Source organism: Pelodiscus sinensis, chromosome 1, assembly GCF_052426305.1.
Source record: "Pelodiscus sinensis isolate ZL-2025 chromosome 1, ASM5242630v1, whole genome shotgun sequence".
In the NCBI taxonomy this organism is placed as follows: domain Eukaryota; kingdom Metazoa; phylum Chordata; order Testudines; family Trionychidae; genus Pelodiscus; species Pelodiscus sinensis.
The window spans coordinates 130,243,082-130,258,850 of NC_143052.1; the positions used below are offsets into that span (position 1 = coordinate 130,243,082).

Below are 15,769 nucleotides of genomic sequence, written 5' to 3' on the forward strand. Positions count from 1 at the left end.
GAAAGTCTGTCCCAGTGTGGAGAATGCATAGATGAATAGGGTTTTAGCTGCAAGGAATTTAAATCAAAGGGTAGCATTGATAGTGAATACATTGTTACTTGTGCAGGGTTAACTTTTTATATTTAAAAAAAACCCACCTCAATACACTTCACTGCAAGTCACTATGTAATCATAATGGCTGGAGTCCGTTTTCTGCTCCAGCCACAGTGAGTAAGGCCATGAGACATGGATTAGAGATCTTGTGCTGCTGCTTTTCTGAAGATCTCCTTGGGATCACAGGTTAGAACTTGAGAAAAGCCCCCTTTCTCCTAGCAACCTGGGTGGTGCTTGAGAAGATGCACCAGTGTCAAGTCCCCTAAATAGTTTGTTACCAAAGCAGCACAGGAGTGGAGGAGAAAGGGGAGATGAACAGGAGTCATTTTTTTACGGACTACTTAGGTTAATGGCGGTCTTGTATTGTAGACACATGTATTAGATCACCTTAACATGGCTTCTGTTGACCTAAGTTTGTAGTGAAGACCAGGCCTAAGTAAATGCTCAGCCTTCCGGTTGTTCTTAATTTGCAGCTTTACTCTTTGTCACCAAAATAAGACAAGAAGAAGAATTCTGACCGTATTTTCAGGAGGCTTCGTAGTAGAATTGAGTGATGGGAGATCTGTCCCATCTTATCTTGAGTCTGTTTTGTTAAGGGGATTCCAGCTGGTTAGAAATATGGAAGTGCTGAATAGGGGTCTAGAGAGAGAAAGAGAGAGAGGTTCTTATGGTCAGGATTTATGGAAGGTGCAAAAATGCACCCTCTACACAACAACCTAGAGAAAATGTTCACTTTACAAGTTACAGAAGTTAATTAAAACCTTTCTGGTGTTGCTTTGAGTTTATATATGCACAAATTGCATCCAAAAATAGGAATGACCTTGGTTTACACACTCTGCAGTCCTGGCTAAATGTTAGTTTAGACCAAGAGTGAGCAAATACCGGTTCATGGGTGGAATCCAGTTCCCCAGGGTAGTGCCTGGCAGGCCACTGATATATTTATCTGTGCCTCTGTGGATACAGTCGATTGCAGCACCTGTTGGCTATGGATCGCCATTCCCAGCCCATGGGAACTGGAGGAAGCGGTGTCCTGGTCCACGCCGATTCCCAATCTATGATTTGAACCTGTGGAGGTGCAGGTAAATATAGTGGTGGCAGCCAGCAAAGGGCTACGGTGCTGTTTTATTGCTGCTCCTGATTTAGACACTCCAACTTTTGACATCGTGATGAGCAATCTTTTAGATGTATGTAGAGACACTCCATTGAAATAACTGAAGATCGAGGGACATGGAATTTGTTCCTTAGTGTATGCATAGTATAGATTCAGGTGTACTTTTAAAATCCTAGTAGGGCAGTTTTATCCAATTAGAATAAATGTTCTCCTCTCCTCACTCAGATTATATCTCTGCAGAGTATGGATTGAATGAGTATTTGGCATTGTTTGCAGCAGAGATAGGTTTTATAGATAGAAAAGGAGAGGGTTGAGGTAGGTTTTAGTTTTGGAAGTGATAAACAAATCCTGAAATCATCTGTTTTGCAAATGTTAGCCTGGTAACACTCAGAGGAAAAACTGTGTCCACAATTGCTTTTGCACAGCAGGGTTCAGGCTTCCTGGATCTCTTTTGTGGTGTTATGCACTGACCAGGATACTCATCCTTTAAGTTTTTCATTTTCAAGCACATACAATAGGGAGACAGTAGGTAGTACCTATTTTCACCATGATATTGTGTTATCCTTGCATAACATTTTCAGAAATGTAATTTGTCAAACACATTTTCTCTAGTTTCTGACAGAGAGGGTCTGTCTTCAGGTTAAAGTGTATTTATTTAAAAATTTCCACACCAGCTCATCATGACTAATATTCCGTGCAATCATGTTCCCATCTGTCATTTTCAGATGTGATTTATGTGCAGCTGCAAGAAGAAACTCATTCATTCCTAGCCAGACACCTGATAGTGCACAGTAGAGGCCATTTATGTTAAAGGGCATTGTTCTAATAAGTGAGTTTTGCAGAATAAAGATCTGTATTTAATTGCAGTGCTCTCTGAGCAACACCATCATAGAGTTAGTAAACCTGCAGAAAAGGCACCAGGAACAAGAGAGACCTGCAAAAAAACAGTTTGGGATATCTCATTGGGCTCTGCAGGGTCATTATTGAAAAGGAAAAAAAATTCAAGAGGGGCTGGAAATAACAAAGCATTTTTGTGTGCAATATATTTTCCTGTCACTGTCAACATGGCAAATGCTGCTTGAAAAATTTGCCTCGAACCTCAAGAGTCATGAAACTTCCATTTTTTCATAATCTCAAGAAGGGAAGGGAAAATATAATGAAAGTGGCACAGGAGAGGACAAAATTCAGATCAAAATTAGAATCTTTGATCTCAACCTCCCATTGCTCAAGATATCTGTGTAATAGTGCTAGAAACTCCCACTGGGTCAGGAATGGGAATCATTTAGGCTATGTCTAGATCACGCTGAAGTTTTGAGAGAGGATATGCAAATTCCTGTGGAATTTGAAGATCTTCTTCTGATCTCACTTTCGAAAGCGGACCCTGCAGATCCCAAGTCAAAGTAGTCGGGACACTTTTTCTGGGGGGGTAAACCCCCCCTTTTTAAAAAGTTGTATAAACCTCGTTTTTTGAGGAAGAATGGCTTTTTGAAAGGGGGGGGGCCTTGCTGGGGGAAAAAAAAAGCATCCCAACTACTTTCACTTTTGAAAGCTCCACTTTCAAAAGTGAGATCAGAAGGAGTTATGCAAATTCCTGCAGAATTTGCATAGCCTCTTTCGAAACTTCAGTGCAGTCTAGACGAGCCCTTAGTTTTGCTATACATTATTTTTTGTACTGTGCTTTGAAAGGAAGCTAGTGTCTAGTGTCGATCTGAATCCTCCATTTACCAAATTAACAAGTACATTCCGGTCAGCAAGATTGGTCAGAAATAATTGTGGGGTGAAATGCAGTTAGGGGCTGTGTGTGTAAATTGTCCCAAAATGCCATGAATTTTGAGATGGTTGTCAAGATATCCGTGAATGGATCCTCTGATTAATAATTACCCCCCCTGCCTCCATCATAGGGGTGTCAGCTTGTTAGCCCCTAAACATAAGAACAGCCAAACTGGGTCATACTGAGCTGTCCATCTAGCTCAGTATTCTGTCTTCTGACAGTGGCCAATACCAGATGCCCAGAGGGAGGGATCAGAACAGGTAATCCCAATGTGATCCTCCCCTGTCACCCGCTTCCAGAGAAACAGAGGCTAGGGACATCATTCCTACCCATCCTGGCTAATAGCCATTGATGGACCCAACCTCCATGAATCTACTCAACTCAAGCACTTTCTTCTGGGCACAACCAGTCCTTATTTTCCCCTGCAGGTTCACAATAGCTGCTCCTCAATTTGAGTCTCTGTAAAGCATTCCTCTATAGATTTCAGTCCCTTTTTCACTGAATGCTCCTAGAAATAAATGCCAGGTCTGTCATTCCCCAAAGGAACATATATATATGAACACTAGCTTGTATGATTCTGTTGAAGTTCAGTATCTTGCTTAATATCCCCACACTCGGATATATTTATAGTAGAACACCAGAATATATTTATTCTCCTAGATTCAAGTAATAGCAAGAATGTTGGAAACAAATGTTTCTATAACACAAAAAAAAGACACGCTTTCAAGAGACTAAACTTAACAGGCTTTCTTCCTATCTAAAGATATTTCTCTTCTCTTCCCCCCGCCCCAGCAACATTTTAGCTAAGTTTGGCTGAAATCCCCTTTTCATAAATGTAAATGGATATGTGTGTTTACTCCCTAGCTGCAGTATCCTCTTTCCTTTCTCATTATAGCCCCAAAGCTCCTTTTGTATACTCTGAGACAGTGCAAGTCCCTGTGGCTTGTTTTTCTTGTGTTCTGCTGCAATGTTGGAGTTGCATCTCTTCCATAGCCTTGTTTGTAAATAGTCATCCTCTGTTTTGGCTTACACTGCTTCATTTACATATGACACAGAGAGAGAGGTGAATAAGTGTCTCTTGTCTGGCAGACAACCCATTTCTGCACCTCGGCTGGTGACTCATATCTGGATACAGAATCTAAGGATGTGTTTTCAGTATATTTCACAGTGGTATTAATGACCAGCATGACCCTGGCTTTCATTTAATACCTCACTTGATATATTTGGTGAACTAGAAGGGCCATACCAGAATCAAGACCTTCATTAACCCCCCTTTCCAGTTGGCATTAAGGGTTCTTGGGTCTCACCTTCCCCCTTAAGTTGATGCAGTGGAGTTAGCCACTGGCTTTTCTGGCCATAACTCATTTGCCTGGACAAGGCATCTTTCAGTGTATATTCTCTCCTTTTAATATGCACTATTGGCATGTCATGTGTTTAGAGCAGTGTTCCTGGGTAGTAGTTTGGGGTTAGATACTGAAAGAGAGAATGGTTTTTCTGGTAAATAAGGACCTGAACTGCTTGATTGCCCACATAAGAATATAATGTTCTCTTTTCCGTGGTAGAATAATTCTTTTATTAAAGAAAGCAGTGGGAATCCTTTTGCTACTTCCCCCTGTTTGCATCAGTACCACCTTTTAAAAGAGTGTCTGGATCATCAGTATATAAGTCAATTATTTTGTCCAAAACCTGGACTGGGCAGAGCAGGCTCTCTTGACAGGTTTTGACAAAGTAAATAAAACCCTTTCTAAAACTCTTTTGTCTACCCTACTGCAAGTCTGTAATAGCAGTCACTGTGTCACTGAAACCATGCACAGAGAGGCAAGAGTAGTTAGCCCACGCCTATGAAAGACTGGACTTGCTGTTTAGTCTACAATCTAAACCAGGGGTTTTCAAAGTTGGGTGGTTGGCCTGGCTGGTTAAGCCACTGGTGAGCTACAAGATACTTTGTTTATCCAAACAGCCATAGGCACAGAGCCTTGCAGCACCCATTGGCTATGGTTCACCATTTCCAGCCAAGGGGAACTGTGGGTAGTGGTGGCCCAGCCCATGATTTGTCTCTTTAATTAGCTCTATTTCTAGCATGCTTTGTATTTTTCTTACGAATTTGTTCATGCATTTTCCAATGGTCTGATATGGCCTCCTAGGGGAAGGCTGGGCTCCCACAGAGTATGTCTGTACTGCAACAGACACCTCTGTGAGACTATAACTTTGCAGTGCAGGTGTTTGACTCAGGCTGGAATCTAAGGCTTGGTATCCTTTTTTTGTGCCTCATTACAAAGAGTAACATCAAATGATCCTTCACAGGCATTGTGGTCATACCATACTTTCTGTGCAACTTGGCTTTTACTGACGTTTAGGTAATCCGTTTTCATCTGACCGTAGATGTATCCTAAGCTTCTGCAGATATTCAGTCACTGGTTTCTCTCTTAGCCTCAGTGCCATCCTCACAGAGATCCCTGAAGAGATCCAAGGGACCTCTGACCTTTTCCCCCCATACAGGAGAGCAAATGGGGTGAACCCAGTAGACTAACGGGGTACTTCCCTCAGCAATTAACACAGGGTAGGTAATATTATAACCCAGTCATTTGTCTTTTTGATTGTGTATATTCCCATCATGGGGTTTTTTATTTATTTTATTTTTTTTAAGAATCCCATTGAAGCTTTTAACTAAATTGTTTATGGGTGATATGGGGCAGAGCTCAGCTGTTTAATCTGATACTTGCACCATAACTCAATAAGCAGCTGGGACATTCAATTTGACTCACAATCTGATAAGAGTTGTTTAGAAAAACCTTCTGCACCTAACATAGTGAAGAAAGCCCCAGTCACTGTTTCAGCCTCTAAAATAGACAAAGCAACTGGTATTTTATGGGGAAATACACTATTACTGATATATTTCTTTCCTCTCTGAATTGCTTGTGGCATTGTCCCAACAATATCCATGGCCACTCTGGAAAAGTGTTTTCTCGATGTTTGGTAATGAGCACAAGGCAGTCTTGTGTGGCCCTACAGGCTTTTTCCACTGCTGGCATAAGTCATAAGTATTTCTTTTCCTTATTCTGAAGGCTGGGCCAATAAATACTCAAAATATTGGGCTGCCTTTAACTTTTCATACATCATATCTCTGATGCCCAGTGACCTGCATGAGGGGTAATCATGGTTTAGTAACATTAACTCCATACAAAGCTTAGTGGATACAGACAGTTGTTTGTAGGGTTCTGGCTTTCTGTTTTCCCCTGGGGTGCTTTTTCTGTACAACCTTACTACTTGTACAAAACCCCTTGCTCTGTTTTCTGGATTTGGGGCTTGATGAATATGGTTCCTTTCATGCTTTTTAGGGAAAGTAGTCTGCTTCCTGTTCAACATCAAAAGCTATTTGGCTTTTGCTTCCAAGGAGGTCTCTTTCAGGCAATGGGAAGAGGTGGATTGAGATGCAAAACTATTGTCTGCTGATAGGAAAGGTGGATTCTCTCTCTTTCTCAGTGTTCACTCCTGGGAACTTGGAGACTCATTCTTTTTTACTACTAGTCACAATATTAACAGCTTTCAGCAGTGAGATTACAACGAACACATCAGCTGGTAAATGCTCAGAACTCCCACTTATGCCTTCCCGTTGCAATTGAACGCATGCTAATGGCGCTGTCATTTGAACCTGACCTAATGATAGCAGGCTCACTTCTTCCCCAAAGAGCATATTGCTTTCCTACATCACATCTTTCCTGATTAGGGAGTGCCTAGCTCCAGTGTTTTGCCAGCTTGGACAGACAGTACCGTTTGCTTTGGCCATTTTAATGAACTCTTTCTTTACCTCCGAGAGGTCAGACCTGACACAGTTAACCAGGGCTCCCTATCCCACCAAAGAAATTTCTGATGTTGGAGTAGAAATATGAACTCAGAGAGAGAGTTCCAAAGTCATGCAACAGTCAGTCATAAGACACTCCCTTTTCATGGGATCGGGGAAAGCAGATGAGTAATGTTTTCTGAGACCACTGTTTTGGGTTGGAGCCCTAGGAGGGGAGCAATACTGGAGTCGGGTGGACTTTGTCCCCCCTTCCATATTCCTGTGGACAAACCAGGAACCCATATTTACTCCAAGTTGTTTCCCTTTACTTTGGGGGCCATGCTCTCTGCATTGCCTTGTTTTTTACATATCAGTCAGCTATTTCTGCAGCTGCTTCTACTCATACAGGAGTTTTTTCCCCACACAGCAGTTCACGCTTCTTCAGCAGAAACCTCAGAGAACTACTCTTAAGCTATTAAGTCCACTAATTTGTCATGGGTGTTTGCTCCTTACCCTTAATCGTTTTTTTTTTTCAAATAATCCACCATTTTATGCATATATCCCCCGTGACTTAATTTATCAATCATTTAAGGTTCCTGAATTTGAGGTGTTAAGCCCCTGGGGTAATTTGAAACCATTTATATGGAAACAATTTAAAAACCTCACATTTCATAGCTCTACTTACATCCATATCATTAAATACTTGTAATACTTTCTCCAACAGTTTGGAGAGCATAATAGTCATTCTCTGGTCCTCAACAATGTTCTGTACTCTACAGTAGGGATGTAATAGTATAGTCGATTAACCAGTTAACTGATAAGCAAAAGCAGTGCAGAGTAGTAGCGGGCTCCTCAGGAGTGGGGCTGGAGCACACTGGCTGCTGGCCCCACCCCCATCGACTATAGACTAGCCAAGTAACCGATAAGAGTTCATGAAGTTTAACTGACTGTTCAGTTAACTGATATTTAACATCCCTATCCTGCTGAGCCTTTCCAAGGTGGTCAACTATTCCTCAGTGCGGTAAGTTTCCTTGTAATTAGGTTACAATTTGCTCCAGCTTTGTGATCTTACTGGGTTTCGTATCTGCATCTCCAGCATCTTGTGTACATGTTAACACTCCTCATATTTTTGCTCTTCCATCTCCAAGCTCCCTGATGTGCAGCTTCTTGGGCTATTCATTCTGCCTCTGCTTTTTGGCTATTTGCAGCTTCTCATGTCTGGTGCTCTCCTCCTTTTCTGCTATCAGGTTCATCTTGGTGAGCTTAAACTTCGGGGCTGTTTCACCAAGGGATATGCAGCTAGGCTGTTCGTGCCCCTTTGCGCTCAAGCTCTTTTGTTGGATAACCTTGATCTTTTGGCTATCCATTCCGCATTCTCATTTGGTATTTGCTTTTTTTTTTGTTTGTTTCTCTTACCCAAAATGAACAGAAAACAACACACTTTTCTACATCTATTCCCAATTTTCTCTCTTCTGAACTTCTTAGAATCTAGTTTGCAAGTGCTTTGACTGTGATCTTCAGCTAAGCAATAATTTGTCTCAGGCCTGCTGAGTACATTGTTGTGATGGCTCTTGTGATACCCAGAACTGAACATCACCTTGTTATACCCCGGCCTCATCTTGAGTCTTTTGTGCTTAACTTGGTGTCATCTTCCAGCACCACCAGCCTGTTAACAGTCCAGTTGAGCCCTGCCAGCCCTTACTATGCTTTGTAGGTTAACAAGGAGAGCACCCGAGTCCCTTGGAAACAAGCCCCTATAGATCATTCAGTCCATTCTTCGCTGAATGCTCACAGTAATATTGGACCTGCTGTCCCCAAAGGAATAGTACGCACTAACTAGACTGAATGCTGCAGTTCAGGATCAGCACCTTGCTTAATATTGTAACACTTACATATGCTTATAGTGAAAGCCAGGATACAGTTATGATCAAAGATTCAAACGATACAGTAAGAATAAAACAAAATCGTAACGCATTTTCTACAGCCTTAACTTAAATAAGTTAATCTCCCATATCAAGAAATTTCTCACCTTCAAAGTCCACTGAAACATTTCAGCCACATGTGGCTGAGCTCTAGTTTTCATTAATGTAAACTCACTGCCTGTTAACATTTCATGCTTCTAAGAAATAACCTCCACATTAGTGGCCCAGTGATCATGGCAGTAGACTAGGAACAGGCAGACCCAGGTCTATTGTTGTCTCTGCCATTGACTTGGGAGAACTTATTTTAAGAACACTGGGCTTATACCTGTTTTTACTATGTTATGCTGTTAAGACTGACTTTTTTTTTCTGGTGTGCGGGCTGGGGGGGGGGGAAGACACTCATGTTACTTTAGAAGTACAAAATCAGGGAAGCCTTGATTTGGCAGGATGAATTATTTTGGACAGGAGAAGGGGAGGGGAGGAAATCTTGGAGGATGCGTACACTGAGTTTTTGTATCCTAACTGATAAATACCTTCCTTCCCCCAAGTCCCAGTAAAGGAGGTTTGTCATGTTGCTCACACTCTGGACTGGCATTTAGGAAGTCTGTATTTAGTTCCGGACTTTGATGCAGACTTCTTCTTTGTCCTTGAGCATGTTGCTTAAGGCCTTATTGAAGGCCTATTAAGGTAAAGGAAAGAACACCCATTGATTTTTGGAGGTGCAGCTGGCCTTACGACAATGACTGGCCCAAATGCACAGACAGACATTGGCATTACAAATGGATGCTAACATAGAACATGATTTAAAAACAATAATTAAAAAATACCATTTCCTCTGTCAGTTGCTCAAATTTCAAACATATTATGAGATCAGTAGGTGTGCAGTTGCCATAGTCTTCCAGAATATAGACAACCTGGATTATGCATGTGGAAAACAACTGCCACAAAGCAAACTCACCCACCTTTTTTTGGCAGTGGGACTGACTTTTTTTTTTTTTTAATAAACTTTGTCTGAACATCCACAAGCAGCACAATCCCAGTGTTTTTTCAAGTTCAAACTTTTTGTGTCTCCAGTTCCCTCAATGGGGATAATGACTAGGGCCCCATCAAAGTCCTAATCCATTTTGTTCAGTTTCAGTCACAGGGATTTAAAAATAGTAAATTTCATGATTTCATCCGTTGAAACCTGAAATGTCACAGTGTTGTTGTTGTAAGGGTTCTGACCCAAAAGAAGTTTAGGAGATTAGGGGGTTCCAAGGTTATTGTAGGGGGTGTTGCAGTACTACTACCCTCACTTCTGCGCTGCTGCTGGCATGGCAGCCTTGCTGCCTTTAGTTGAGCAGCAGGAGATTGTGGCTGGTGGGCTGGGGCTAGCTCTGAAGGCAGAGCTTCTGCCAACAGCAGTACAGAATTGAGGATGGGATGGGATGGCCATCCTTACTTCTGCACTGCTGCTGATGGAGCACTGCCGTCCAAGCTGGGTGCCTTTCCACTGCCACTCCAGCCACCTAGCTCTGAAGGTTATTACAGAAGAAAGGGTGATCTCCCTAAAAATAACCTTATGATCCCCTCAAGCTCCCTTTTGGGGCAGGGCCTGCAGTTTGAAAAATGCTGGCCTCCCCCTCCCCAGAAATCTGTTTAGAATAGGGTAAAAGCACATAAAAGACCAGATTTAACGGGGAGAGACAAGATTTCACAGTTTGTGACGTTTTTCATATCTGTGAATTTGGCAGGGCCCTGATAATACTTATCAACATTCACAGAGTAGCTAGAGAACTATTAATAAAATGTGCTATACAGAAGCTAATGCGTCCGATTATTTATTTATGTTCCAGCCTTTGTAAAGATAAGCTTTGCCTGTTTGGGGTTTTGAGGCCAGATGAAAAATGATCTTAAGGAAAATGTCACTACCAAAAGAGGTATCTATTTCAGGCCCTGTGTTGCTCTGTTTAATAAGGCATGTTGAAAAAAATTTTTTTGAAAGGATTCTAGCTAGCTACCATATCACAGTACTCTCTCTCATTAAGTGGGTCCTTTCTAGGCACTGGCTTGAATTTACTTCCATCCCAGGCAGACCTGGTGGCGGTCAACTTTTATACACTACAATTTACAGAGCTAACTCAACGTATTGAGCTAGAGTTTTAATGGAAACCCCTAAGCAGGCTTAAATTGTTTCCACTCTAGTTGGCGTTTCCTGCTCTGCTGGCTTTTATTTTGTCTTGTGTGTGAAAGGGTAGAGAGAGGAATCCACAGGATGGAACAGAGGGGAAGTGTGGACTTCAGCCTTAGATAGACAGAAAGCAGGCTAGAAAGAATGAAAGGTTAATTGGTAGAGTGTCCAGCATTGGTGGAGGTGATAGAAAAAATGCTCCTAACTCCACAGGGCAATGAAAGAGACATACATTATTTTAATACTGCATGTAACTTCAGTTTCTTAGCAAAATATTTTTGCCTGAAAACTTTTGCCTTGAGCCCTTCCCTGCTGTTTTTCTTCCTGAGCTCTTGCCAGACATTGCTGGTGTGGACTGCATCAGTCAAATTCAGTGGTCTTTTAACAAATGTGGTATTATGGACCTCCTCTCGCAATTCACAGGCAGGACTGTGGAGCAGCTCGAGCTGCACTGGGCAACCAAGACTAGTGAGGTAAGCTGCCCTCCGTTATCTCTGTGGGCTGCGAGATTGAAATCTAGTGGTGGGAAACCTGCAGGCTGCATGTGGCCCATTGGGGTTCCACCTGTGGCCTGTGCATCCCCTCTCTGCCCCTTCTCCCAAGCCTCTCCCCCTTCCCTTCCAACACTCTGCTGTAAACCAGCTGATCCCAGATCTTGAATGCCACGCATCAGGCAATCTGTGGCATTCTGAAAGTGCAGCGAGGGAGGAAGAGGAGTAGGTAAGTGCCGGGCTCCAACGCATGACAAGGGTGGGGGAAGAGGGCAGAGATGAAGTGTGGGCTGCAGGTGGAGCCCCAGTGGGCTGCCTGCAAGCCTCAGGTTGCCTACCACTGAGCTAAAGAGGCTGCTCCCTGAGAATCCTTCCATAGCGCATGCCTGGACAGGACCCAAGCTGCGTAGGGATAGGGATGCCAGATGGTTTAACCAAAAATATCGACACCCCCAACCCCCCTGCCCCAAAAAAAAACTAGGGAAAAAAAATCTGTTGGGGGGTGGGGGGGGGAGACCAAAGTTATTGAGCAAAAAAAAAAAAAGGACGCTGAGAGTTGTTAGTTATTATGCAATTAAAAACAGCATGGCCCCTTTAAGAAAAGTCTTTAGGCTTTTTGCTGGTGGCCATCCTGTTTTCTTGATGGGCACCAGAACACCGCTTCCCTGCGGAACCAGGTAAGTGGGGAGAGCCGGGGGCCTGGAGAGGGGCTGGGCCCAGTTGCTGAGTGTGTGTAGGGTTGCCAGGTGTCTGGTATTTTTGCATTTTATGCACATTTTAGGTGTCCAGTATTTTCTGAATTTTTTTTTTTTTTAAACCGGACAGGAGGCGAAAATACTAGACTGTCAAAGTCAATACCGGACACATGGCAACCCTATGTAGGGAGTGCTATGTGGGTAAGTGTGCAGTGCAAACTTGGTCAGCAAAGCTTGCGAGTTTGTACATCACTGTGGAGCCTCTGGTTACTGGAGTCAACACCCTCAGTCAAATGGTAGCCGTAGTTAGCTGAAATGAGCAGTCATGGTCAAACCTGTTCATACCAGCAGAACAACAGACACGGTGCTAATTAAGGAAACGGAAGGTATTCCATGATCAGAAATCCTTCTCTTCCTCCCATGTTACACTAGTGTGACTGGATTCTTGAAATCCCCACTATGCAAGCCCCACTATGGTAACTTGAATGGGTGGCCATGAGAACAGAAGGCCTGTGGGCCATCATATTGGCACTCTCCTCTTCTTCATATAGGCCCCACTTAGCATTTCTTCCTTCGTGACTGTGGTAGTAGGTTTTTTTTTTTTCTGCAGAGACTGAATGTAGTACGTTCACAGCTCTGTATATTTATCCTACTTCAGCTGATGATTGACTCCCACTTGCCAATGTTGCATGCCAGAGACAAGACCTCTGCCTAAGTGCTTGGAAATACCAGAGTTTGAAGAGTCAGCAAACTGAAGGGTGTGCAAGTGTGTGATCATATGACTGAGCCATGGCAAGCGTGGGTATTTGGGGTTTCGGAGTGTTTGGAATGTAAATACTCCCAAGTGCTGTGAATGAGAGAGATGTAGACACGAGATGTCAATAAGCAAATTTTTTTAATACAGGATTTATCCTGTCAGTCATTTTGTTATAAATGACTAACAGCTGGAATACTTAATAGGTTTAAAAAATGTTGATTAGAAAGTTGGGAACGGATGACTTGTGTGAATTACTTGGAAAATGAAATAACTTGATATAAATGCACAGTGTCGTGCCAGCACTAACTGATCCATACCACTTCCATGATGGGTGGGTACACGCTCTGTCTAATTGTATAGCGAGGCAGGTGAGAGCTGCCAGAGAAGCTCGGGTTTATAGCTGCCAGTAGATCACTGGTAAGTAAATATTTGGTCACTGGTAAGAGTCCCCATGTCCTACTAAAAGGCTAGAGATTCCAAATGCCTAATGTGGCCCTTGCTATTTTGTTTTTAAACAGATGGATCTCTCAGTGGAAACGCTCTATAGCTTCATGCAGGAGCGCCAGAAAAGATACGCCAAGTATGCAGAGCAAATCCAGAAGGTCAACGAGATGTCTGCCATCCTCCGCCGCATCCAGATGGGCATTGACCAGACCGTACCGCTCATGGAGAAGCTGAACAGCATGCTGCCTGAAAGCGAGAGGCTGGAACCTTTTACCATGAAACCTGACAGGGAGCTCAAGTTATAGTCTCGCCAAACTCCCTTTCCTCACCTTCTTGTCCAAACATTCAACACAAGGAGACACTTCCAGCACACCCTGTTGGCAGTCCTTTGGAACAGGCAGCTTTGCTGCCTGACTTTTTGCCAGGCTTTAAGATGAGGAAGAGCTGTCTCAGCAGCCAGACTGTGAATTGAAACAGTACAGCCAGGAATAAAGGAGCTCCCTATTCTGATTGTTTGGAGAAGAAAATATACCCTTCCTTTATCCCCACTGCACCATCATCTGTACGGAAACGTGCTTTGGTGTGTTTCCTAGATTAAATCTCAAGAGGAACAATTTTAGAAAAATTTGAAAGGGGTACTGGGTGTAATAAACCCTGTAATGTACTTCCCATGCCACTGGAGATGTGAACAATTAGATGGCTGGCAGATCTTTCCAGGGCTGGGGAATAATTGTAAACATGTATTTTATAGGTGAAAATGTTGAGCCAGGAACTGACTTATTAAATCTGCCTGTTGTAATTAACATGACTTACATAGCAAGGAGGTTTCCCTTTTGGTTGTAGTCAGGATCTCGTTCATTGAGGCTCTTATTTTTACAGGCTTACTAATTTATGGGGCTGTAAATGAATAACTGTTCCCATTCCATGTGTCTGTGTCATCATTGTAATACAGGCTGTGCTTTAACCTCCCTCACCCCTGCCACCTGGTGAGGCTACTCTGGGACATTTACCCCGAGCATTTTTATCGCAACTGTGACACTGTTTTTGTGTTGCATCAGGAGATGACTGAGAGGTGATGGGAGCTTTTAATGGGCCAGCCAAATTGTGTGCTTGCTGCTGCCTTTGGAGTCTGTAGTTATATCTTTGAAGGGAGGCTGAGGTTTGTGTCTGTTGAGCTTGGTGCCATAGTTCGTCTGCTTTTGTCGTGAGTGCCATGTTCCACAGCTATAACCACATAGCCCTTTAGGATTGCCCTCAGCAAGTGGCTCCCAAGACGGCCACAGACCGCTTTCCCTCCGTTGCAAATGCCTTGCAGCTCTGGAAGGGAGGCGGTGTGCTTATGTTGAGCTTTGCGCTGGATCGTGGACACTTCGGGGCTCAGTTCCTTGGCAGTTCAGTTCACCTCTCTGTCCAATGCTTTCTCCATCTCTAAAATGGAGGTAATGGTACCTTGTACGATGCTTTGAGATCACTAGAGGAACAGGGCCATGTAAGCCATGAATATGTAGTGACCTGAATGGCTGCTTCATGATTAATCTTTCATCAAAACTGAAGAACCATCCCCAGCTTTTGGCTGGTAGAAGCTTCAGGGGAAAAAATCAGGGCCCGTGATCAGTCCCAAACTGATGCATGCAACTTTCAGCACAGGATGCTACTGAGAAGGTGAAACCCACACCAGTACCTGGCTTGGGTAATCGGTATACCATTCCACAGGGCACATGCTGCAGTAGGGGTCCTGAAGCAGAGTATGGTTCCTGCTGGCTGCTTTGAACACCCCGAGTCCAACTGCAGCTGTAATAGAGATTCTCTGTAGGTAGGGTGTATGTGGGTCCAAGCTTTGCAGCAGCCCTGGTTCACTGGGTTGGCCTCTCTTTGAACCCAGAGTTAGTCTGTATCTCTGAGGTCTGTCCCAGGCAGCATTTCCCCAAAGATGCCCAGTTACTCAGTCTTCTTCTGTGTGCTGGATGCAGAGTAGCTTCTAGTCACAAGTACAACCAAACTGCCTCCCCTCTAGAGCAATGAGAAGCAGCCTGCTAGGTCCCAGTTCCAAAGGCTTGCTGTCCCAGTCTGTAACTGCCATATAACAGCTCCTGAACTGGATCAAACTCCTCCACAGCAGCCTGGCTCCCTTTCTGCTCCAAAAACAGAGAGACGAGTCCACAGACTACTGAGTCTTCCTCCACAACCGTGGGGAGACTCAGATCTCCCACATAAGAGTCATGTCCTTCCTGTTTTTCCCAAGGGCTCATGGGAATTGTAGTCTGTGAGGCTGGATTGCTGCACACAGGGTCTTCCCAGAAAATAAGCAGACACCTTTAAGTAGGGGGACTACAATAGTAATGGTTAGAGTCAAGGCTGTTAAATATTGTGTGGGAGTAGGGTCCCTTTGACATGAGGAACAATTAACTATTCAGATGTGGCAAAAGATTTATTAGCACAGTGTTTCCCAATTTTATTTGGCTGAGGAACCCTTTTCAGCTTTTCAAAATTTCAAGGAACCCCTAGGTTTGTCAAGCAAAAAAAAAAAAAAAAAG

At 43.4% G+C, this 15,769-nt stretch overlaps 1 protein-coding gene across 1 annotated transcript in view; it reads left to right on the forward strand.

The window, feature by feature from the left end:
* The window catches only part of BORCS5 (BLOC-1 related complex subunit 5), a 90,517-nt gene extending 76,362 nt beyond the window's left edge, over positions 1-14,155 (forward strand). Inside the window, exon 4 of the mRNA XM_075901139.2 lies at positions 13,310-14,155. Within this exon, the coding sequence (XP_075757254.1) occupies positions 13,310-13,540 (231 nt within the window). The 3' untranslated portion in view covers positions 13,541-14,155. The remainder of the gene's footprint in view (positions 1-13,309) is intronic.
* The last annotated feature ends 1,614 nt before the right edge of the window (positions 14,156-15,769 follow it).